The 24334-nt window shown below is 43.6% G+C and overlaps 1 protein-coding gene across 2 annotated transcripts in view; it reads left to right on the top strand.

The window, feature by feature from the left end:
- The window catches only part of JAZF1 (JAZF zinc finger 1), a 343459-nt gene that overhangs the window by 279538 nt on the left and 39587 nt on the right, over window positions 1-24334 (top strand). For both annotated transcript variants that reach the window (XM_053897459.1, XM_019443681.2), the window contains exon 3: window positions 14227-14423. In XM_053897459.1, coding sequence (XP_053753434.1) covers window positions 14227-14423 — 197 coding nt within the window. The remainder of the gene's footprint in view (window positions 1-14226; window positions 14424-24334) is intronic.

Below are 24334 nucleotides of genomic sequence, written 5' to 3'. Positions count from 1 at the left end.
GTGACTTTGCCTCCCAAATTATTTCACTGCCTAAATGGATTAATGCTTTTTTTTTTTTTTAATTTTTTTTAAAATGTTTATTTATTTTTGAGACAGAGACAGAGCATGAATGGGGGAGGGGCAGAGAGAGAGGGAGACACAGAATTGGAAGCAGGCTCCAGGCTCTGAGCTGTCAGCCCAGAGCCCAACGCGGGGCTCGAACTCACGGACTGTGAGATCGTGACCTGAGCTGAAGTCAGACGCTTAACCGACTGAGCCACCCAGGCGCCCCGGATTAATGCTTTTGAGTAAAGTTGCTGTTCACTCCACCGTTTCTAAACAATGCTAATCTACTGACTGCTACTCTGTGTATAAGTGAGTCACAAATATACAAAAATAAATTTCAGTGAGCAGTTGGCCTTATGATTATATTCACGAATATATGCAGTTATCCAACTGTATGCTTAACATGCGTGCCTTACTTTGGAGACAGCTCTGTCTTGCACGTGGCTTTCTCTCTCAGATAATTTTTTTTAGGTTTTATTTGTTGAAGTAATCTCTACACCCAATGTGGGACTCAGACTTATCACCCCAAGATCAGGAGTCACATGCAGCCAGCCAGGCACCCCTCTCTTAGATATGTCTGTTGCTTGCCGTCTTTGCTCCCTGATTCCCTGAGACAGGAGACAGGGTGGTCCAAATGAATTAGGATATGCCTAGGCTGGGCTATTAGTGGAAATAATGTTATGGAACCTGGTCTGGATCACCCGGCGCAAGAACCAAGCGGCACTCAGAGATCTTGGAAGGCAGGAGTTTTATTTCATACGCTGGGCTCAGAGGAGATCACTCTCCAAAGGCCTGAGTCCGGAGCCTAAGCAGAAGGAACAATTTATAGTCTGTTACTTCCGGATTCCCCATTAGCAGTAATTTCTTGGGCACGGCAAGCTGGGTAGGAAGAAGAACCCAGAAGGTGAGTCTTGGGGCGGGGACTGGAATTTCCCTATCAGTCCTGTCGGCCATCTTATAGCAGATTTTTCCCTATCAATATCAGTGTATATAGGGGAAAATGTAGAAGTCAGATATGGCACAGACCTTCATTTTATGCATTCCCTTCATCGGTGGCTAGTGACCACGTCAGGCCTGGTAATGAAGACGTTTCTAAGGTGGAATGCAAAAACAGCACAAGGTAGAGGGCTCTGATCAATTAGCGGTGCCTCCCATGGGCAGAGTTGGTTATGAATGGCACCAGTGGCCTGGTACGTGCCATCCCTGGCATAAACAAACCCTGCCCATTTGAGATCTCCTCTGACATTGAGAGTCTTCTCATATCTCCCCTTTCTCAGTCCACCATCCTTTGGTGCTGGAGTCCCTTGTTCTCAGCTAAACGTTGACTGTCACCTGCTTAGAAGAGCTCACCCAAGCGGAAGGTCATGGCAGCATCAGAGAAGTACTTCTCCTTAGAAACGGAGACTTTTGGGGCGCCTGGGTGGCTCACTCGGTTGAGCGTCCGACTTCGGCTCAGGTCACGATCTCACGGTTTGTGGGTTTGAGCCCCGCATCGGGTTCTGTGCTGATGGTTCAGAGCCTGGAGCCTGTTTCGGATTCTGTGTCTCCCTCGCACTCTGCCCCTCCCCTGCTCATGCCTTGTCTCTCTCTCTCTCTCTCAAAAATAAATAAACATAAAAAACTTTTAAAAAAAATAATAAAAAAATAAAAATAAATACGAACATTTTTTTAAAATTTTAAAAAAGAAAAAAAGAAATGGAGGCTTTTGATCCCAGACTTAATGTATCTATCTAAGCCCATCTGTGGACTGCATAGCTCCCCCCTGCAAAATGTCCTCTGATGCAGGGATTATCCAGTCAAAGGAGTGTTACATTTAGAAACAGTTTCTCATAATTTCTGGGTGAGAGTCCAGCACTTAGGGCCAACACCCAAGGACAAACCAAGACTCTGAGTGGCCTCTTGAGTATTATGTTTTCCATGCATATATCTAATGAGATCTCGACAGTAGTCCCCATGGGGTATGTGTTAGGGTTACCTCTGTTGTATAAATCACGATCCCCAGACTAGAGAGGGTAAGTACTTTGCTCCAGTTCGAATACCTAGTAAATCAGATTAGGAGTTTGCCTCCAGAGACCAGACTTTCAGCCACTAGGCCGTGTTCACAACTGTTAGTGATACCAGAACTATGACTCCAAAGACCCTAAATCCAGTTTTGTTCTTTAGGTTTGAAACTTCCCCCTGCTCATGGAGAGAATTATGTATCCTCTCATTAGCCGTTGACGTGGAAAACTCAAATAACTCATTTCATTCACTACCAGAAACAAAACAAAACCCTCCAAAGCTATTTGTAGTTTTGTGCCACCAAAGCTCATAAAATGCAGCTTCTTCATTTTGCTCATTGGTTTTGACACAGATGTGAAATTAGCAATGAAAACCATGTGTAAGAAACAGCCATAGTTATTCCCAGCTCGGCGAACGTAAAAGAGAAATGGAAGAGTGAGAGAAATGCTGCCAGGCGAGGGATATTCCAGTTGGCCTCCAAACCAAAGATTTGTGGATGTCGCTTTCAGAAGTGGTTTTTATTCTTGGCCTTGGCGATGAAAAAGACCATGGTTTACTCTATTCAGGCTAAAGTAAATCAAAACTAATTGCTTCACTGATAATTTATGCTGACCTGTGGCTTAAAATAGTGGTTGCTGGAACCAAGAACCAGAGCTTTCGTTAAGATAGATGGACTTTATTACTCCTTCCTTGTGAGAAAATACCCAATATTTATCGGGAAGGTACAGAGTAATGGTACGCAGGAATGGGATTTTGTGCGTTAGGCCCGTTATTCACCTTCAGTACATGAATTTCATTTGAGTGCTAAGATTCCAGAAGAGATTATTGGCGAAAAAAGAAAAAAAAAGTAACTCCTAAGTGCTATTCACAGAACAGCTGCTAGCCTTTGAATGATGCTGTTCATGAGGATGTTTCTAGTCTTCAACATGCCAAGGGGGAGCAGGGCCAGGGAGCAGGGAGCCTCCAACACCCCCACGGCCCCTCTGTGTGCCCTGACAAAGGAGGACACCCGCTCTTCTCGCCTTTCTCCCAGCCCTTGGAGAAACTACTGGGTTTGGGTCTCTTCTCTTTGGCGTCTTTCATTTTGCTCAGCAGATTGCATATGATTCCTCCCAAATGTAAGAGTTTCATTTTGTCCACATTCCTTGAAGTAGAATTTTTAGCAATGGCAGTGACAGAAGATAAAATTGGATGTTATTATTAACTTGTATCTAGAGAATAATTATAAATAATATAAATAATACATTCTAGTGTACAGATGATATGATTAGAAAATAATGATAAAACTCAATATATATTGTCTGCATGTCAAAAGTTTTTAGGCACATTTTTTCCTGTGTGCTATTGTTATCATGATCTCAGAATAAAAAAACAGTCTTGCTAGGGACACCTGGGTGGCTCAGTCAGTTAAGTATCCGACTTCAGCTCAGGTCATGGTCTCGTGTTCATGAGTTCGAGCCCCGCATAGGCTCTGTGCTGACAGCTCAGAGCCTGGAGCCTGCTTCGGATTCTGTGTCTCCTTCTCTCTCTGGACCCTCCCCTGCTTGTGCTCTGTCCCTCTCAGAATTAAATAAACATTAAAAAAAAATCCTCAAGAAAGGATGATTTTATTTGAAGATTATGTCCTCCTTCTACTTTATGTTAAAATGACCTTTTTTTTTTTCAACAAGAGGCTGAAGACGGTAGATGGTAGTTAGATAAGGCACACCACTTGGCAATATAAAAATTGGCAGACCAGTGTTAGTTATTAAATATTTTTAAAGGCTTATAATATCCGGGCTAGATGCCATAGAGAAGTAAATTAACTGTAGCTGCCTTTAAAATAACATACATACAGGGGCGCCTGGGTGGCTCAGTCGGTTGAGTGACCGACTTTGGCTCGGGTCATGATTTCACGGTTTGTGAGTTCGAGCCCCGCGTCGGGCTCTGTGCTGACAGCTCAGAGCCCGGAGCTTGCTTCACATTCTGTGTCTCCCTCTCTCTCTCTCTGGCCCTCCCCCACTCATGCTCTGTCTCTCTCTCTGTCTCAGAAATAAGTAAACATTAAAAAAAATTGTTTTAAATAGATACATAAAAATAAACAAAATATGATGTCAAGAGAATAGATTTTTTTAATGTATTTATTTTTGAGTAAGTAATCTCTACACCCAATAGGGGGCTCAAACTCATGATGCCGAGATCAAGAGTCCCATGCTTTTCCCACTGAGCCAGGCAGGTATCGCAGGAGTAGATTTTTTTTTTTTTTAATCACCTCTTTTTTATTTTTTGCCTTACTCCCCTCTCTCTTTTCCTCTCACTGTCCCCAAAAATAAAGTGAAAGTTTATAAGAAAAATGAGCTACAAGATCTGATAGGAAATTGGCTTGCCTTCAATGTTAATTTATCTTGCGCAGATTAGACCAGAGCTCCTCAAAGTCCGGGAATTCTATCCTGTGTGTGTCAGATATAAAGTAAAAGGAAAAATAGAGAGAAAAGTCTTACTTAATGCAGTAAATCTGTCAGCTTGGTTTGGTCCCCAAGAACAAAATCTGATTCATTGGCTATGCACTTCACAAAGTACTCCCACCCCCATGTGAATATCAGATGAAAATCACACACAAGAAAACCCTCACAAGTTAAGTGCTAAACTGATCTGATCTGATGGTATGGGTTTTTTCCTGGTGCTGCTTTTAGTTTTATTATTTAGCACTACATTTTTAATAGCAGCATGTTAAAAGAGGCTCAGAATTCTGGTGACATTGCAGAAATTTTAACGAAGCTTCAAAATCCACCCCATCGGCTTCAGATGATGAAGTCAAAAGTAGCTCTGGGATGAGAAGTGAAACGCTTACTAATTCGAAACATTATTAGAAACTTTCTGAAATTAGCATTACTTGGGAGTCTAAATTCTAGCATTACTTGGGTCGACTTTTGTCTCCTGAAAGGAACCACATTTATTTAAGTTCTCAGTGATCACCAGAGAAGACCCCTCTGTTCGTAAAGGGGCCAAGTGGACAAGCGATTACTCCACTTGTTGCTTCCAGGTTATGTTTCACTGGCCAGCTGTGTCGAACAAGTACTCCTTCAGCCGCACTGCGGCTTTAAGTTGCTGCGAAAATGTGAAGACCTGCCTCATGAATTTATTAGCAGATGTGTATTCCGAAAGCCATTGTTACTTGGAGACCTAGCGCGGCAGCCAGATCTTCTGACATGTGGGCCACACATGATCGCATGCTGAAATGTACCCATTATTCCCATGGTCATTTCCCACGGCCTTCCTTACTGGCTCTCTGTCCGTCTTTGTCCTGGAGCGCATGTAGCAGTCAGTAGTCAGAGGAAAGAAAAGTCATGTACAAGTTGGCTTGGTAATGTACACGTTGGATTCTCCCCTGGACAGATGGATTGGGTCCTCGTCAGGTCAGAAATCCCATTGTCTGGAGCCAGATTTGGGAGTGCTTGGAATCTCGTGGTCTATCTGCCAGCTCCCAGCAGCTTTCTTCAAAGGCTTTCTGGGTTTCAGAAATTTGTTTCCACTGAAAAATGGCCATGCCCGAGGGGCCATTGAAACAGCAGAACAAAGCTTGGGACTTCCAATGAGGTAGCTGGATGTGGTGCCTTGTACAGAGGCTGTGGTTGTGGACCAGTGCAACTTTATGGATCTCCCAAGGCGAGGGCAGGCTTGAGCTCCATAGAAAGATGTCTTTCTGGGGCACCCGGTGACTCAGTTAAGCGTCTGATTCTTGGTTTTGGCTCAAGTTATGCTCTCACGGTTGGTGAGTTCGAGCCTCACGCCGGGCTCCACACTGTCAGTGCAGAGCCTCTCTCTCTCTCTCTCTCTCTCTCTCTCTCTCTCTCTCTCCCTCCCTCCCTGCTTGTACTCTCTCTCTCTCTCTCAAAATAAATTAATAAACTTTGAAAAAAAAAAAGAGAGAGAGAGAGAGAGACGTCTTTGTGTTGGCTCTGTGGATGGTCTGTTGCTTGCCCGGCTGGAAAGGCCTTCTGCAGTTCATTTCTTCTTAAGAAATCAAGTCAGAAAAGTAAAGAGGAAGCGTATGGGTTTACAGATAGCTCCCTTCCCCCCCCCCCCCCCCAAAGCCTGTTGTCCCTCAGGAGAAGGACTTTCTGTTTGAATCCCAGCCACGGTAGCTACCTTCTCAAATATACCTGTGATTGCAACACTAGCGTAATAAACATGTGTACCGTCCATAAGCATAAGCGTGGCTCTTTGGTTTCAGAAGGAGCAGAATTAATGATGGCGCTACTTATCCTTTTATTCAGTAATTCGGCCCGGAAGTGACCAGTTGCCGGCGTAAGTGGCAGAGAGCAAAGGTTTATGAATTAGAATTTCCAGAACAAATCGTGTTCATATCCACTATGTGCCAGGAACCTGAAATTTAGCAAGGTCAAGGTGCCAGGCCCTGTCACAAGTGCTTCAGGTGTATGAACTCACTTCGTCTTCGCAACGCTGTAAAATAGGCCTTGTTATTAGATGTCACTGTTCACAGATGAGAGAACTTGGAGCACAGAGAGGTAACTTGCCCAGGGTCACACAGCAGGAGAGCATAGGGCAGAGATTAGAATCGCAATGGTCTACCTCCAAAGCCCACCACCCTCTTAACTGCCACACTAATATTTTCAAAGTTGGGGGCCGTGACCCGTTTGCGGGTGGAGAAATCAGTGTTGTGGTCATGACCAGGAGATTTTGTTAAAATGAGATAGAATAGAAAAATATCAGGGTATCTTACACAGAGTAAGGGTTGTTTCATGACATTTTTGTTTCAGACGGATTACATAAAAATTCTTTGTGTGTCCAGATATGTTTGGTAGTTTTTCTAATTTCAGAAAGGTAATACAGTGCAAGTACTGCATATTACATAACACTCCCTGAAAAGTCCGAGGCAGCCCTTGTAAATCAAATAAATACATTAACATTCGCGTAGGGAGGCGTATGAATATTCACACTAAATACCATCAATAGGGTAGCAGCTTTTAAGCAGTTCAATTCAGGGTTTGTCTCCCAATTAATTTCGCTGCCAAACTTGTAAAAACAAATTTCCCAGTTTTCAGAGCTTTGCATATTTCACAATTGCCAATTGCAGGCCTAATTATACGTATGTGTACGGGCTCCCAATAGGAGATCTGTCTCGTATCGGGCTGTGGTAAAAACGTTTGGAAAACACTGCACCGTGCTGTTGCTAAAATCATTGACTGTTGGAGCTGGGAAGGAACTTAGGGGTGATATATTACATATACCCATAACACCAGAACGCTTCAATTTTAACAAGTAGACAAACCCAGGGCCAGAACGGAGAGCATTGGGACTTCCGGAGGCCACCCGCTTCTTCGCCCCAGCACAAGCCTCCTGACGCACGACTCAGGCCTCTGGACCACACGCCCTCTCCAGAGTCTTATAATAACAGCCAAACCACACCACGCATCTCGTAGTTTGGATTCTTTTCAGGTTTTTCCGAGAGAGCCTCCAGTTTCGAGTGGTCATTTCCATCCCTCGGTTCTCCAGAGCCGGGGAAAGCCATGTGGTTTTTTTCCCCAGCAGGACACTTAGGCTCAGGTGTTTGGCCGTAGAGTGGGTGGCAGTGGGGTTTCTGTCCAGGTTCCAGTGAAATCTGTAAATTTCCTGAGTTTGTGGTTGAAACTGGTCTCCCTGGACTAGCAGTTTGACATTTTCCCCCTGTGGTGTTATATTCATGTTTCCACATTTAACATGTCAGACTGAATGAACATTGTGGTCAAAGGGTTTAAAAGATTTATAATGGAGTCTTGAAAATTTACTTAAGGAATATGTACTTCCCCAAGCAATAACAAATATTACTACAAATGACCATATTAAATTAAAGTAACTTAGGCATTTCTGATTTGTAGGAAAGTTAAAATTAATCTTACGGCAGTTTCGGTTTCAAAATGAAAACACGGCTCTGGCTGACCACAGATTTCCAGGCTGTTAGTCAACAGAGAATGAACTCTCAGGTGACCGTGTTTTTTCTTTGAGAAATATTCCGTTTTCTCTATGTGTAGAAAGGCAATACTTGGAGGAAAATACCCTCAAAAATCAACCATACTTGTATACGGAAACTTCAGAAGTTCTGGTAAGAAGCTGAGTGGTGAACCTATAGACTGTCATTTTATTATTACTCTTTAAACTGCGCATGTGGATTATGTGCACTCATTTGTGTATGTGTATGTGTATATTCCACAACTGGAAAAAAATGTCACAAATCCGTAACAATGTTTACATAAGTGTATTTTAATGAGATGTATTCTTATAATTTTTGAAAGGAAAGGAAGCCTTCCTTATATATATATTCTTCATCCCTTCTGTGATTGGCTCCATTAGTGAGTAGGCAAGGAGCCTAGTTCAAATGCTCTTTTCTACACTAAAAAGAAAATAAATAATTACAAGGTATTCTGATAAGTTTTTTTTTTTCTTTATTTATTTTGAGAGAGAGACAGAGCACCAGCAGGGGAGGAGCAGAGAGAGGGGGAGACACAGAATCTGAAGTAGGCTCCAGGCTCCGAGCTGTCAGCACAGAGCCCGACACGGGGCTCGAACTCACGAACCATGAGATCATGACCTGAGCCGAAGTCGGATGCCCAGCCGACTGAGCCACCCAGGCGCCCCCTGATAAGTTTTTTTTTGAAGTTTATTTATTTATTTTGAGAGAGAGGGGGAGAGAGAGAATCCCAAGCAGGCTACGCGCTGTCAGCGCAGAGCCCAATGGGGGGCTCAAACTTACAAATCGTGAGATCATGACCTGAGGTGAAATCAAGAGTTGGATGCTTAACTGACTGAGTCACCCAGGTGCCCCTCTGACAGATTTTTAATAACTGACTTTTAGAGAGGAAAAAGTCCCTGATTGGTATATTTGCCAATTTCCATGGTGTAAATACTCCCAGTATGGACAGTTTCAAGCTACCAACATGATGTCATTGAACAGAGTTGGGAAGAGGTGTATGGGAGCACCATTATCATTAGATGGAAATTATAGCAGACAGGATATTAATGTAAATGACCCCAACGACATAGATAATAGTAAAATGGAATAAAATAATTAAGAACTGATAGGCTTTGTGTATTACCTTTTAAAAATATACTTGTTTAATTATAAGCTCATATAATTTAATTTTTAATAATGGGTATGTTTCACAGCTGGCTCACAAGAATCCCTGAACATTTAATGATCAGCTCTCACGAGCTGATGAGCTGTATGAGCCCACAATAGCACACAACTTCTACAAGATTAGAACAGTTCCCATTGCAAAGCAGAAAGAATTCAAGGAGGTGGACACGGCCAGCTTCCCCACATCACAGCTTGGTGAAGTTACAAATCGGGGGCCCCCAGGAGCCAAGGAGCCCCACACAGCAGAACGTGGCTGACATGGAGGGGTGAAGCCTTCTATTCTCCCAGCCTCCTCACTTCCAACATGGAACCCCCCAGAGGGATTCCCTCTGCATTGCCCCAAGCCCCAAGCTCTGGTTCCATAAGCCTTTGCAACTTTGAAGACCGAGGCTCTGAAGCAAAAACCAGAAAGCTTAGGGTTCTTTGATATGCCCATAGCAGCCTGGCAGAGTAGGAGCATTTGATTCAGCGCTGAGGCTGAATTTCTCTGCTGCCAGCTCTCTGCCCCTTGCCAGCAAAGTGACCTTAAACAGGCCGCGACACCTCCGTTCCCAGTTAATGTGAAAAATGAGGGGGCTAGACTAGGCGATCTGTCTTTTTAGGTTTCTTCCAGCTCGAAGACCCCCATGTTGGCAGCTATTACTGAAGGCTTCAGAAAAGGTGAAAAACCCAGCACGTCAAAACCCATTGAGAAAAACTCACCAGACCACAGGGTGGTATGACTTCCCAAGTTGGAATTCCCTGTCAGCAATGGGAATACAGGGGGACATTTCTAAGACGGACCACAGAAAGGTCTGGGCTGTGATCCTTCAAGGACACTTGTCAGAGTGCAGCTGCCTTCAAAGGTGGGGAGTGGATTTGTCTGGCTTTCTGGTCAAAACCAATGAGTCTTTAGCCCCTGGCTGTATTCACAGCCTTCCTCTGCCGTATCAGGTTCTTTATGAACTCGTCTCCCTGAGTGATTCCTTGCCGTTGGGAATCTGCCCATCTTTTGACAAGCGGCCATCTTGGTGGAACATTGCTTTAACACTTTAGGGTTTCATAGGTCTCAAAAAATAGGTGATGTCGTGGTTGATAAGAGAGAGGAGCAGTGCAATATTGTCAGTGAGAAACTGGTGAGTCGTAACCAATGCTCCCAAGGCGTTTGTACACCCGTGTGCGCGTGTGTGTCGTCACCGGGAATAACCCTGCAGCTGTGTATCTTAATATGGCAGGGTTGCCAGGATTTATGAGTATAGCTGCAAGCAAGTTCACAACCACCAATCCAAGGAGGGAGGGAGAAGAAGGTTGGCAGAAGTGCTTTATGGGTTTCATGTTTAATGCTTTTAACATGATGTCTCGTTCTCACTTCTAGAAAGCACTTAGCAGGTATAAGCCGAAAACAGATTGCTGTCCATAGCTGACCAAACTCACGTGGGGGTGAAGGTGGGGGGTATGTGTGTGCACCTTGTTGTGGTTTTTTATGGTTGTTGTTTCATACCTGAGCTGTAGGAGAATATTGTACAATAAAAAGCATGAGCTATTGATACTATTTAACTGGGGTGAGAGAAGACACAGAGAAGCCCGTCGCCTCTCTCCCTCCTCTCTCCCTCCCTCTTTTGACAAGAGTTTCCATCTAACTCCGTATGTGCACTCCCTGGGCTGATTCCCCATCAGCCCAGCCACAGCCCGTTCTATACGTCAGGCACAAACACAAAAAGCTCAGACCTACGAACGTGCAACGCATCCGCAAGAAACTTGGGAGTTAGGTAAGATAGACCGAATATTAGCTGAAACCGTATCACAGGGTTGTATATAATGACAGTAGCTTCTGTGTTTTGAGCCACTTCCTGTATGACAGGCACTCCTAAAGTCAGCGCTATCCTGTCCGCTAGTGGGTGATTTTCTCCCATGATGAACGTTCAGACTCTCAAGACGACCGGAAGCCAGAGTGGGCACTGGGTCTCTTCAGAGGAACAGCAGGCAGGGCCACAGCTTGCCAGCAGGACAGCATCGGGCCTTCTTTGGAGTCCTCGCTGGCACACAGTGATCTGTACAGAGGCAGGGAGTCAGGATGCCCCGCGGGCAAGGGTGGGGGCTGCCCTGGCGGAAGAGGAACCAAAAGTCCCATAACCCTCCACGGGCATACTCCTCAGTTCCCCGCCGGAATGGTCTAGATACAAGATCACCGCACGCAGGAAGCCCGAGCTGTGGCTTCCTGTCACGAATGAATAAATGGTTTCTCACTCCTCCCAGTCGAGAAGCGATTTACCAGTCGGGAGTCAGTGTGATTACAGGGAGTGCTTGCCTACTAGCATAGTTGGCCTACCATCTGAGCTAACCAAAGATCAAAGTCTCCTGCAGAAAAGGAAGAGATGTGTCTTAACCCTCTGCCGATGGTCCTTAGTCCCATTTTACGGAGAATAAAGCTGAGGTTTAGAGAGGTTTATCAACCTCGCCTCAAGTCACATAGAAAGTAACACATGCAGGGGCGCCTGGGTGGCTCAGTCGGTTAAGCGGCCGACTTCGGCTCAGGTCATGATCTCACGGTTCGTGAGTTCGAGCCCCGTGTCGGGCTCTGTGCTGACAGCTCAGAGCCTGGAGCGTGCTTCCGATTCTGCGTCTCCCTCTCTCTCTGCCCCTCCCCTGTTCATGCTCTGTCTCTGTCTCAAAAATAAATAAAACCTTAAAAAAAAAAATTAAAAAAAAAAAGAAAGTAGCACATGCAGCCTGGCTCCAAGTCTCATGCTCTTAACTAAGGTGCAAGATGTACATTTTACCTTCTACTCCATAGAGTCTGTCCATAGAGTCTACTTCAAAAAGTCTCTTTTCTTTTTACCATTTAAAAAACTGACCTGAAATCCCTACCTGGAGAACAATTGGTCTTTCTAGAGGAAGCAGTATGTCCGTCCCGTGGTTGTGCCCGCTCCCGGGCATACTGTGAACCCCCATTCGAGAAGCTTGGTGCTGTGCCAGTTAGTAATTCTACTTAGAATAATAGAGGAAAGCACTTGTTCTTTTTCCTTATTTTGAGTAGTTGCCATATTTTGAGAGTCCATATTTTGGCTAGAGGTTTCTGAGGAGGGGGAAAAAAAGCAGTTTTAAGAACAATAGAGCCAACTTGGGCATCTGAAAATAAATGAGTACTGGATACCAGGCACAAACAATTCTGTTTTGCATTGTCCTTCATTTCTTTTTAAACCATTGCCATCTTGTAGCACAAAACCAAAGAGCTCAAGGCAAAGCATTTAGCTTTATTACCGTTCAGATCGTCATAAATATCTGGTTTATTATATATCTTTATTGTATTGCAGAGGCCATTCAAGAAATGAGCCATGCATGTTCCAAGTACAAAAGTAGACATTGTAAGACGTTGTAACAATACTGTAATATTGTTTCATTGAGTGTTTAAAGCTTTTTAACCAGGCATGGGGACTATCTGTTGACTTCCAAAACTCCCTAGTGTAATGAAGGCAGATACTAAGAAATTTTGTAGACAGAATGTGAAATGTGTTGGGTAATTAACACTGTGTTTAAGTGCAATGGAATTAATTAATGATGAATTGTATTAAAATGGCACGTAATGATGGGGGTGGGGTACAGGGAGGACTTGAGAGGCATAGTTAGGTCCTCTTGGCCAAGGCAGTGGGCATAGGTGCCTATTTTCTTGCCTAAAAGCTTTCATGTGTTCTATGCACTAGGCTTTCTGCCACAATTTTATTTTATTTTATTTTATTTTATTTTATTTTATTTTTTTAATTTTTTAACGTTTATTTATTTTTGAGACAGAGAGAGACACAGAGCATGAACGAGGGAGGGTCAGAAAGAGGGAGACACAGAATCTGAAACAGGCTCCAGGCTCCAAGCTGTCAGCACAGAGCCCGATGCGGGGCTCGAACTCACGGTCTGCGAGATCATGACCTGAGCTGAAGTCGGCCACTTAACTGACTGCGCCACCCAGGCGCCCCTCTGCCACAATTTTAAAAAATGCAGTTGAAAAAGCCCCACCTGCGGGTAATACAAAAAAAAGTTTGCTGGCACCTGGCTGGCTCAGTCAGTAGAGTATGCAACTCTTAATCTCAGGGTCATGAGTTCAAGACCCACATTGGGCATGGAGCCTATACTTAAAAAAAAATGTATAATCCAAAAAATAGTTCGCTCTTTAAGCGACAGATACCATTTCGTAGATTGTTTTGAATCTCGTATTACATGAACTTATGAAATGTTATACAGTGAGAAAAGAATGAAGTTTGAATATTACTAACGTAAGAGAAGGGTTGAAGGGATAACTTTGACGTTTCCAAAGTGAAATGATCAGGAAAAGTCACCTTTCCCTTTATGAGTAATAAAATCACAATATAAACAGGTCTTCAGCTGTGATCTTCCTCCTTGTGCTGCTCTCTTCCCTTCTTCGTGAATCTGCTTGGGCAGATTTACTCACTCTGTAAATGTTGACTGAGATTGACTTGGTGGTGTTCTGGCAGCGATTTGTGGGGACGGGTGTCCTTTCCTTTCAGCTAACGGTTAGGGAGACAAGACCTTCAGTCTGCCAAGACAATTTTCAAACCCCAAATAACAGTATGAGGAACTGGAGTAAGACCAAAAAAAAAAAAGAATCCATTTTCAGGGGGTCATAGATGGTAGGTGGCAGTGAAGTGCTATGAACAGTAAATTCTACCAATCTACAGATGAAGGAAGCCCTTTCCCCCTGGGAAGGTTGGGGAACTGTGAAAATGGGTGGGCTTTCTAGGAGTTGAAAGACAAGAGAGGACCTTCCAAGAGAGAGGAAGTCTTGTCACCAAAGGCACTGCCCTGAGTACAGACATAGTCTGTGTGTACACGTTTCCCACAAGGAGGGTTTGCCTCAGGAAGAAACAGGCCCCCCACCCCGTGAGGAACCTGAAGACGCTGAGCTAGAGATCATTCCGTCGTGTAGGAGAAGGGAATCTGTCGTGAGTCTCTCAGATTCGAGACCTATGAACGGGCCCCTTTCCCAGGGCGGGGCATCTGTCCAACTCCGGGTAACCGTCCTCATTCCTCACGCTCCATAAATGGTCCTGGCTGCTCACCCTCCGTTGTTGCTTCAGATTCATGACAGATGCTGCCCGCCGAGAGCAGGAGTCCCTGAAGAAGAAGATTCAGCCGAAGCTCTCGCTGACCTTGTCCAGCTCGGTGTCTCGAGGGAATGTGTCCACTCCACCACGCCACAGCAGTGGAAGCCTTACCCCTCCTGTGACCCCGCCCATCACCCCCTCCTCTTCGTTCCGCAGCAGCACCCCAACGGGTGAGTGGCTTGGCCCTGCCATCTTGGGGGCGGGGGAGGAGTTACTGGGGAAGAGCGTGTGAGGTGTGATATGCTGGGGGGCAGGAGGGGGCCGGGGACAGATGATGATTCAGAGCCACCCCCGTCTTTGACCCTTTACTGGTCTCTGTAGAGTTTGTTGATTTAGTCGTCTGTTTATCGCTGAAGAAATATTTATGAATTACCGGGGGTATGTAGGTGATAATGGTTCTATAGATACGTTTTCAAGCCCTTACCATTTGCGACGTATGAGGTGACACAGTGTCTTGGATTTGCTTCGGTCGGGTGGAAGAGTAAATGAGACAAGATGGCCATACGTTGATTACTGTTGGCATCGGCTGATGACTACCCAGGGGTTCGTTATACGATTCTCTCTATGCTTGCTTATGTTAAACATTTTCCATAATAGATGTAAAAAAACAAAACCAATCAGAGTGCCTTCTACGTGCCAGACACTGAGCTATAAGTAGCGAGCCAAAGGAGACCTCATCCGCGTCCTGAAGGCAGTTGGGCCCTAGTGGGAGATGTGGGCGTTGTAGGCGGTGAGGAAGCACACTCTTGTCTTCCCCTCCCAAATGTAGAAGCAACTGGAAAAGTAGAACAGGCGCCTAAGGAGAGATCAAAATCCACTTTATTAGTGAATAAAGCTAAATCGCAGGATGGAATTTGGACCCGTAACCACCGGGCTTCTGAGTGTGTCTTCCCTGACTTTAACTTCTTTCCCAGACTGCCCTTCTGCCTGGAGGCGGGGCAGACCAGAGGGCATCCTGGGATCGCCCTGCGATATATTTCCCTCCTCCTTCTCCACAGTGGGAGTTTAGGCAGGCATTAAATAAATGGAACATTGTAACCGTGACAAGTGCTATATAGAACTCAGTGATAGGAGGGCACCCAGACAGAAATGGAGAAAACGCTTCCCCTGAAAGATAAATAGGACTCAAGTGGAACGTCCAGCCAGGGAACAACCTTTTACAGAAGTTCTATGAGGAGGAGCCTGGCAGGTCCCAGGTACTGAAATAGGCCCGCTGACCAGTGTGGGATGAGGCCGGGGCTTTGGACAGGAGCCAGGGCACCATGGGTTGATCCTAAGAGCAAAGAGAAGCCACCTGGAATCACACCGTCATCTCTGTAGCATCACCCCCTTGACTGTGGGTAAAAATGTGTATTTTCTCTCACAGTTTGTGGATTTCTCTTTCGGCCATCTCCCAGCAAGGGAGGGGACTACAGTACTATTTCTCAAAGTGTGTTTCAGAATATTGACTTTCACGAAATAGTAGCGGGAAGAAAGGCATTTCCTAACAAGATGGGGGAAGTTGATGGGTTAAACCAAAGCAGACTGATTTCTTTAATGTGGGGCTTTAATATATATTGTTCTTCTCCAAGGGAAAGATTTAGTAAGTTTCCCAAACTTAGTTGACTCTGGTCATGGGACCTCCTTTGTAAGGGCAGTTTTGGGGGGGCTCATGGCTAACAGATACCCTGTGTCCTGTCAGGATTAAGCATTTCGAAGTTAGGGCATTTGAGGCGGACCCATCAGAGTTCCTACCTGCACGTCTCCCTTTACAGATCACTAATAATACCCATTATATAGGTATGTGTGTGTTAAATGTGAAAGCGTATGTATACACCCGGCATCCAATAAATGTTCATCTCTGTGGTCTGGAGTTTTCAAGTCGTTGCTTCAGGAACAGAGTCAGGGTCACTGATATGTGTTGGGTATTTGCCCATTTCTTTAATAAGCCACCCTATTTCCGTTCTTTAGATAAGCCACCATATTTTATTCTGTGAAGATTTACTTGCCAGGATCTTTGTGCAAATCTAAGAAATGCTATGAGAGCGTAGTGTAATTCTGCGATCCTCTTTTTTGGGTGTTTCTATGAATATTTATTCATTTATAATATGAATTATGGGGGCAGTTTTATACCAGAGAGTGTTTTATACCTGACTTCATGTGGACTGATTCGTGGCCAACAGCAGATAACCATGACTGCCCCAATTAGTAACCAGTGCCGTAGGACCCCATGAAAATAGGCAGTTTAAAAGTGAGAGTTTATTATTGTTCATGTAAGAATGTTTGGAAGAAATGGAATCATTTCCTTTCCTTCAGACATAAAGAAATCTTTCTGACAGCTTGCCTATTTTAACAATTTCCCACTGAGAGAATTAATTTATGTCGTGGTAAAGATGTGTCATGTTCAGTCTGTCACAATCACTGGTAACTTATTTGCTGCTTGAAGAACATTCCGTGTAAACATCAGAAATTAGGGGAAATGGTTGCTTAAACCCCTACCCTGTACAGTTTTGAATGTGTACATTTTTCAACGTTTGAAATGTTATTTTACCTGTAGTTAGAGAGATCAGCTTATTTTGCCTGACTAATGTGGTTTCGTTCACTTTCATGGCCAAGTTATAAATAATATTCCAAGTTTCTGCCTCCTAAATTCACTCTTCCAAGTTCCATATACATTCAAGGTGTATTCCAGGTCCAGGAGTAATAATCCCCTTGTAGAAAATCTCATTTATAAAATATTCTTTTAAATATACCGTCTTGACTGAATTAGAGCTGAGCTTCATCCTACAGTTTCAAGTATTTCTCCGGTGCTCTTGGACCTAATATTTATTTTGCAATTTCTAAATCCTAGGAAAATTTTCTTTCCTCATCTTTTTCATTTTCTCTCTGTTTTGTTTTCTTTAAATATAGATGCATATTATGAAAAAGAAAGTATTCAGTTAGGGAAAGGTTAGAATGGTTTAAATCACGGGTGTAGCAAACCTTTTCTGTAAAGGACCAGATAGTAAATATTTCCTGCTTTGTAGGTCACAGGGTCTCTGTTTCAGTTACTCAGTTCTGCCATTGAGCTAGAGAACTCCATAAATGAATGGACATGGTGTGTTCCTTTAAAACTGAAAGTTTCTGTAAAACCTTCTTTATTAAAAAAACAGATTTGGCCCACGGGTCATAGTTTGCCAATCCCTGGTTTAAATCATAAAGATATATAATTTAAAGATCAACTTAATTAAATTCCCTGCAAATAAAGTGTCAACAGAATTCATCCTGTCGTAGAAGAACATCTAGAGTATGATCACTAAGGGGGAAAGACAACTAACATTTATAGAGTGTTGACTGTATTATATGCTTACTATATACTTTATGCATGAAGTTGTTTTTTTACTGTTTATTTCTGAGAGAGACAGAGCATGAGTGGGGGAGGGGCAGAGAGAGAGGGAGCCATCAGCACAGAGCCCGACTCGGGCTTGAACCCACGAACAGTGAAATCATGACCTGAGCCGAAGTCAGATGCTTAACCGACTGAGACACTCAGGCAGCCCTATGAATGAGGTTTTTAATCCTAACACCGCCTCTATTGAGACAACATTATCATTCCCATATACAGATTAAACACATAGAGGCATGATAAGGTTAACTTCGCAAAGCCCCATGTCCGTCTATTCAAAAAAAAGGTGGTCTTTCCAGTGTACTAGCACTTTCCATATTAAGACCTTTTAGAGAACTCTTATTAGACCTTCAGCCATCTAGCTGCCCCAGTTACCAGCTTGACAGCTCCAAAACCAAAATGTAACAGAGTGTTAAGATAACTGTAATTACGGCTCACCTTCATCCACAGAACTTCCACTGTGCCATTCAAACAACATGTCACAACTGGAGAACTGGCCAGTTTAGTTTAGCCAGGGTTTTCTTGAAGGATGAGTTGGAGCTGATTCCAGAGAGCCAATTGTTCCATGTTCAGGGGGCAAACCAGTTGGTAGAAGGACGATCTTGAAATTGGCCATGGTGGGAGTATTTACACCGATCAAATCGGCAAATGCTACCTATCAAAACCCTCCCACCCCACCCACCACCTGTTTATGTGTTATACCAATGGTTTATCCTTTCGGTAGTTATCAGGTTAATCATACTTCGTGTCGGAGGGATCATGGTCCTAATTGTGTCCGTGAATAAACCTAAAGCAAACATCAGTCACCAATAAATAATGGCCGTTTCAAACAATGGACTGCTCGGCAGTCATTCACAGCAGTGTTGTGGGGGACTGTGTAATGACAAGGAAAGGTTTTCACATTATTGGATTACAAAACCATATGTGCATGGTCCCAATTTTATTTTTTTACTCCAAAAAAAACTTAACTGTGGTTACCTTAATATGACAGGAAAATGGGTGGTATTTTCTTCTTTCTTTTTTTTTTTTCCTATTTACTAAGTTGAGTCCGTTTTACTTTTATAACTAAAACAACTATTCAGTGCATATAACCGGAAGATCTGGACAGAATTACTGATGGCTCCTTCCCCCCTAAAAAAGAGTTTAGTGAATTTTCTTTTCTTCAAATTAATTTAATTATCTTTTCTGGGAGAAGGAGTGAGATCATCCCGTAGGAAAGGCCTGGGTTGGCTTTTGCAGATTGTATTGGTTATCAGTGTCTATAGATTAGTTAAGACAGTAATTTCTCCCCTCCCCAGCACCCCCATATTTACCCACTGAATCTCCTTTTTTTTTTTTAATTGAAATTGTGTTTTTTTTTTTAATGTGTATTTATTTTTGAGAGAGAGACAGATCATGAGCAGGTAAGGGGCAGAGAGCGAGGGAGACACAGAATCTGAAGCAGACTCCGGGCTCTGAGCTGTCAGCACAGAACCCGACGTGGGGCTTGAACTCCTGAACTGTGAGATCATGACCGATTGAGCCACCTAGGCACCCCTCCCACTGAATCTCTTAAAACAGTGATTCTCCATCAGGCTGAAATCAAAATCACTTGGAAGATTTTTATTTATTTATTATTATTATTATTATTATTATTATTATTATTATTTTAATCTTAAATAAACTCTACACTACACATGGGGCTCAAACTCACTACCCCAAGATCAAGGGTCACATTATTCTACCCACTGAGCCAGCGAAGTGCCCCAACCTCAAGGATTTTTAAACCACTTTTTGCCTGGGCTCCATCCCTGAAACTCTGATTCAGTTGGTGGGTGCAGCTTGGACACTGGGCATTTTTAAAAGCTCTCCCAAACTAGATAATTCTAACCTATAGCCCAAGTTGGGAAACTACTTTTTTTTTTTTAACTTGTTTTATTTTTTATTTTTTAAAATCTACATCCAAATTAGTTAGCATATAGTGCAACAATGATTTCAGGAGTAGATGCCTTAATGCCCCTCACCCATTTACCCCATCCCCCCTCCCACAACGCCTCCAGCAACCCTCTGTTTGTTCTCCATATTTAAGAGTCTCTTATGTTTTGTCCCCCTCCCTGTTTTTATATTATTTTTGTTTCCCTTCCCTTATGTTCATTTGTTTTCTCTCTTAAAGTCCTCATATGAGTGAAGTCATATGATTTTTGTCTTTCTCTGACTGACTCATTTCACGTAGCATAATACCCTCCAGTTCCATCCACGTAGTTGCAAATGGCAAGATTTCATTCTTTGTGATTGCTGAGTAATACTCCACTGTATATACGTACCACTTCTTTATCCATTCATCCATCGATGGACATTCGGGCTCTTTCCCTACTTTGGCCATTGTCGATAGTGCTGCTATAAACATGGGGGTGCATGTGTCCCTTCGAAACAGCACACCTGTATCCCGTGGATAAATACCTAGGAGTGCAATTGCTGGGTCGTAGGGAAGTTCTATTTTTAGTTTTTTGAGGAACCTCCATACTGTTTTCCACAGTGGCTGCACCAGCCTGCATTCCCAGGGAAACTGCTTTTTAAAATGTGATCTGTCTAGTTGTCAGCCGCGTGTTTTCTCGCTTGGGTTAACATATTTCCACCTTGCCTGGAGAAAGGTTACTGTAGTCTACTTGATAGAACTCCAGAGATGGGTCCAATGGGACTGAACAGATGCTCGCTTATGTCTTAATGCAGGGAGAAGCCACAGAAAGAGTTGGCTGGATTTCTGGTTATAATGGCATTGCAGTCTCTCCTGGAAAATATTTGTATATATATTTTGGCCCACTCAGGAAAGGGGAGCCAGAATGCAAATATTAAACCAGTGAAAGGCACCCATGGAAATTAAACCCATTTTTTTTTGTTTTCTTGTTTAGGCTCCCTAAAATGACTGTGAAGTCACAGATTATGTGTATTAATGCATAATTTGAGTTTTTATGTTGTGTTATTTCACTTTATATTCCTGTGTCTCCTGCTGTATGGCCTTACAGTAGATCCTTAACATTCCTTTGTGGCTTTTGCAATAAGTTATTCAAACTATAAGATTTTTAAACTTCCAGGAGTTACTGATACACAACAGATCTTTTAAGAAAGTACTAATTTTTCTCTAAGGATGGGAATTACAACATAGACTTGTACAACTAATAAAATTTTGCTTGACATTTAGAAACTACTTAAATGGAGCTGAGGTGGGGGCACCTGGCTGTTCAGTCAGTGGAGCATGGGATTCTTGGTCTCTGGGTTGTAAGTTCGAGCCTCATGTTGGGTGTGGAGATTCCTTAAAAATAAAATCTTGAAAAAAATAAAATAAATGGCTTCGAGGTAACTCTCCCCATGCCTGCCGTTTTGGGAAGACAAAATAAACTGAAGTAGGCTTAATAGAGACAGAAAACCTCTGAGATGACTAAGGTGAGGTCGAAACTAACATACCTCCCCCTGCCCATCCAAGGAAGAGGATGAAATAGAAAGAAAAACCTCAAAGAAAGAAATCTATTCTGCTTAATGGTGGAAAAAGAGAAAAGCAACGCGAAATATTTCAGCACGACTGAGCTTCGTGGCCTATTTATGAATTCCTGAAGCCACATTAGTGGCTTTTTCTCCTGGACAGGCTCTGCCCTAAAGAGTTGAATGTCTAGACAGTGCCTAAGAAACATTCCCCCAAGTCTTCCTATTAAGAAAATGGCCTTGGGGCACCTGGGTGGCTCAGTCGGTTAAGCCTCTGACTTCAGCTCAGGTCATGATCTCACGGTTCATGAGTTCGAGCCCCACATCAGGCTCTGTGCTGACAGCTCAGTGTCTGGGGCCTGCTTCAGATTCTGTGTCTGCCTCTGTCTCTCTGCCCCTCCCCCACCCACACGCTGTCTCTCTCTCTCTCTCTCTCTCTCTCTCTCTCTCTCTCTCTCTCTCCTTCCAAAATAAATGAACCTTAAAAAAAAAAAAAAAAAAGAATGGCCTTGATTTACATTTCCCTTTCATATACAAGTGCTGTCTTGTTGCTGGAGAATGACAAGATGTTGCTGTATTATCTGGCTTGCATTATGTTCAGGGTCACTAACACACCCTTTCCTGGCCCATGGCTGCTTTGCTTGTTTGTTTATATACTACTTTGGTCTAATTGTTCTCTCATCTTCTTTTCTGATTGACTTGTAAAACCTTTATCCTGCTTCCTGAGGGTCACGGCCCAATCTTACGCTAATTCTGCTTCCCTTCCCTTGTTTTGAATCTCCTCTTGCCCTTCAAAGTGTTAGCAGAGTAAGGATGGCAACAATGAAGAAGTATTTCATTTACTCTTCTAGAACTCCACAGCTCAATAAGACACCTTCCTGAACAAAACTCTTTCTTGACTGGAAGAAAACCATCGAATCAATGGTGATCTGTAATAATAATAATGGGTTATATCTTTATAGCATTTTATGGTGCACAAAAGCATTCATATTCACCATGATTAAAGGACCAATTTAAGGACAAAAGAAATTCACCCCAATTTAAGGACAAATTCCTTATAAGGAATAAAGGAATTATTCCTTAAAGGAATAAGGACAAATTCACCCCAATTTAAGGACAAAAGAAATTGAGCCTCACTTCAATGATAACTTGCCCAAGTTCAAGTGGTTCCCAAATGGCATAGCCGCTGTTTTCCGTGGCACTAGGATTGGGCATCTTTTCTTTCTTTTATTTTTTTTTTCCTTTAATGTTTATTTTTGAGACAGAAAGCAAGTGGGGGAGAGAGAGAGCAGGACAGAGGATCCGAAGCGGGCTTCACGCTGTCAGAGAGCCCAAAGTGGGGCTCAAAGTCACGAACCACGAGATCATGACCTCAGCCGAAGTCAGACGCCTAACCAACTGAGCCACCCAGGCACCCCGTGGATTGGGCATCTTTTCATTTGACATAATTTACTAAGTATCTGGTTTTTTATAAGTGCTGTGCCAAGTATTGTGGATACAGAAAAGCATAAGCCATAGCCCTAGTGGATTAGAACTTCCATATTTTAGTAGAAGCCAGTTATACACATGCAGGACGGACACATAATGAACATGACTTAATCGCAGATGCCCTAAATTCTCAGGAGTGACCAAGACAAGAGAGAAACATGTGGCGTCAGTCCCTCTGTGCTATTTTAGCACAGTTCTGAGCTGCGTAGTCACACCCATAAAATGTCTTAGATACTGTAAGTCAAATGTAAAGTCTGAAGGAGCTGGAATAAGGTGAGATCAGCGGGAAAGCGATTTGGGGCAGACAGTTTTATACTCCATGATCATTCTGGAATGTCAGCTTGGGGAATTCGTAATCAGACTTGGGTATGTTGACAAAACACATCATAGTGTATCTGGGGTTCTCTGGGTAGCTTTTGAAACCTCAGGGAACGTGGAAGTAAAGGGGTGAGAGCCTCAGGCGTCAGGCGGATCTGAATTCAGATTTTGGTGCTGCTGCTCGAGACAGAATTGGCCTTAAACTTTCCCGCTTCTCTGTTTCCGGATCTGCACGTTGGAGGCAATGCCCACCTCACTGGGAAGATTAATGACACAGAGACAGGGACGGAGAGAACCACTTGTGTGAACACTCTACTTAAGCCACCGGTTTAGAAGGGACATTGGCTTTGGAAGTGCCCTCCTCGGCAGCAAGACGCTTTGCCCCGGTAAACAAGCCCAATGTGTTCAGAAACTGTTGGCTGTCTATGGTGGGAATGGCGGACGCTGGCAGGTGGGTTAGGGCTCCTCGAAGTGGCTGCATGGCATGTTCAAAACAAAGAAAACACTTTCTGCTCTTAACTGAATCCTGCCTTCTCGGGCAGACAGTATTTCGCCGGCCCCGGCCAGGACTGCCTGTGTGTGTTTATTTTTGGTCTGCGCTAACCTCAGAAAAGGCTGGTTCCAGGAATGTGCATTACAGGTGGTATTTGCTAATGACCTGCTCTGGGCATGGACGCGTTTTCTCAAGGAAGGGGCACGGGGGTCCTATCTGGAGACAAAAATGACCCGATATGGTATTAACACAGGAGCATTTGAGATAAACCATCTTATGACCAAAGATGGCAGGAGCAAAGAGTTAGCAGGTTTACAGATTTTTATATCTTATTTTGTTATTTTTTTTTCATTTTAATGTTTATTTTTGAGAGAGAGAGAGCACAAGCAGGGGAGGGGCAGAGAGAGAGAGAGGGAGACGCAGAATCCGAAGCAGGCTCCCGGCTCCGAGCTGTCGGCACAGAGCTCAGTGTGGGGCTCGAACCCACAAACCATGAGATCATGACCTGAGCCGAAGTCGGATGCTTAACCAACTAAGCCACCCAGGCACCCCTTGTTTTGTTATTTTAGTAAGTGAAGTAATAATAACCCTTTTAATTGTGGAAATTCAAAGCACTAAAAAAAATGGAATATTGGATGGTTCTAACAGATGCACACACTCATTATTGAGCTCTGTGCCTTTTCTTGTTGAACGGTATGCCCGCATAGGCCCAACCACCGTTGCAGCCAGAGGCAACGGGCATCCCTCGGCCCCACCCTCTTTGAGGTTCTTTTACATTTTCAGTGCCTTTTAAGATGTGGAAGGTCTAAACATTTCACTGATAAGATATGTCTAGGTCATAGGGCCACATAAAGGTCATCCCAAAGCCTTTAGGACCACATGAATTTTGACAAGAGCATGTTGGAAACTCCCTGCCCTTGTTCCCATGAAGGGCAGAGAACATCCTCGAAGCTGCTCTGAAG

The sequence above is a fragment of the Panthera pardus genome, unplaced genomic scaffold (assembly GCF_024362965.1).
Source record: "Panthera pardus isolate Hobbes unplaced genomic scaffold, ASM2436296v1 HiC_scaffold_8, whole genome shotgun sequence".
Lineage (NCBI taxonomy): Eukaryota > Metazoa > Chordata > Mammalia > Carnivora > Felidae > Panthera > Panthera pardus.
This window is presented reverse-complemented; position numbering and strand designations above follow the sequence as displayed.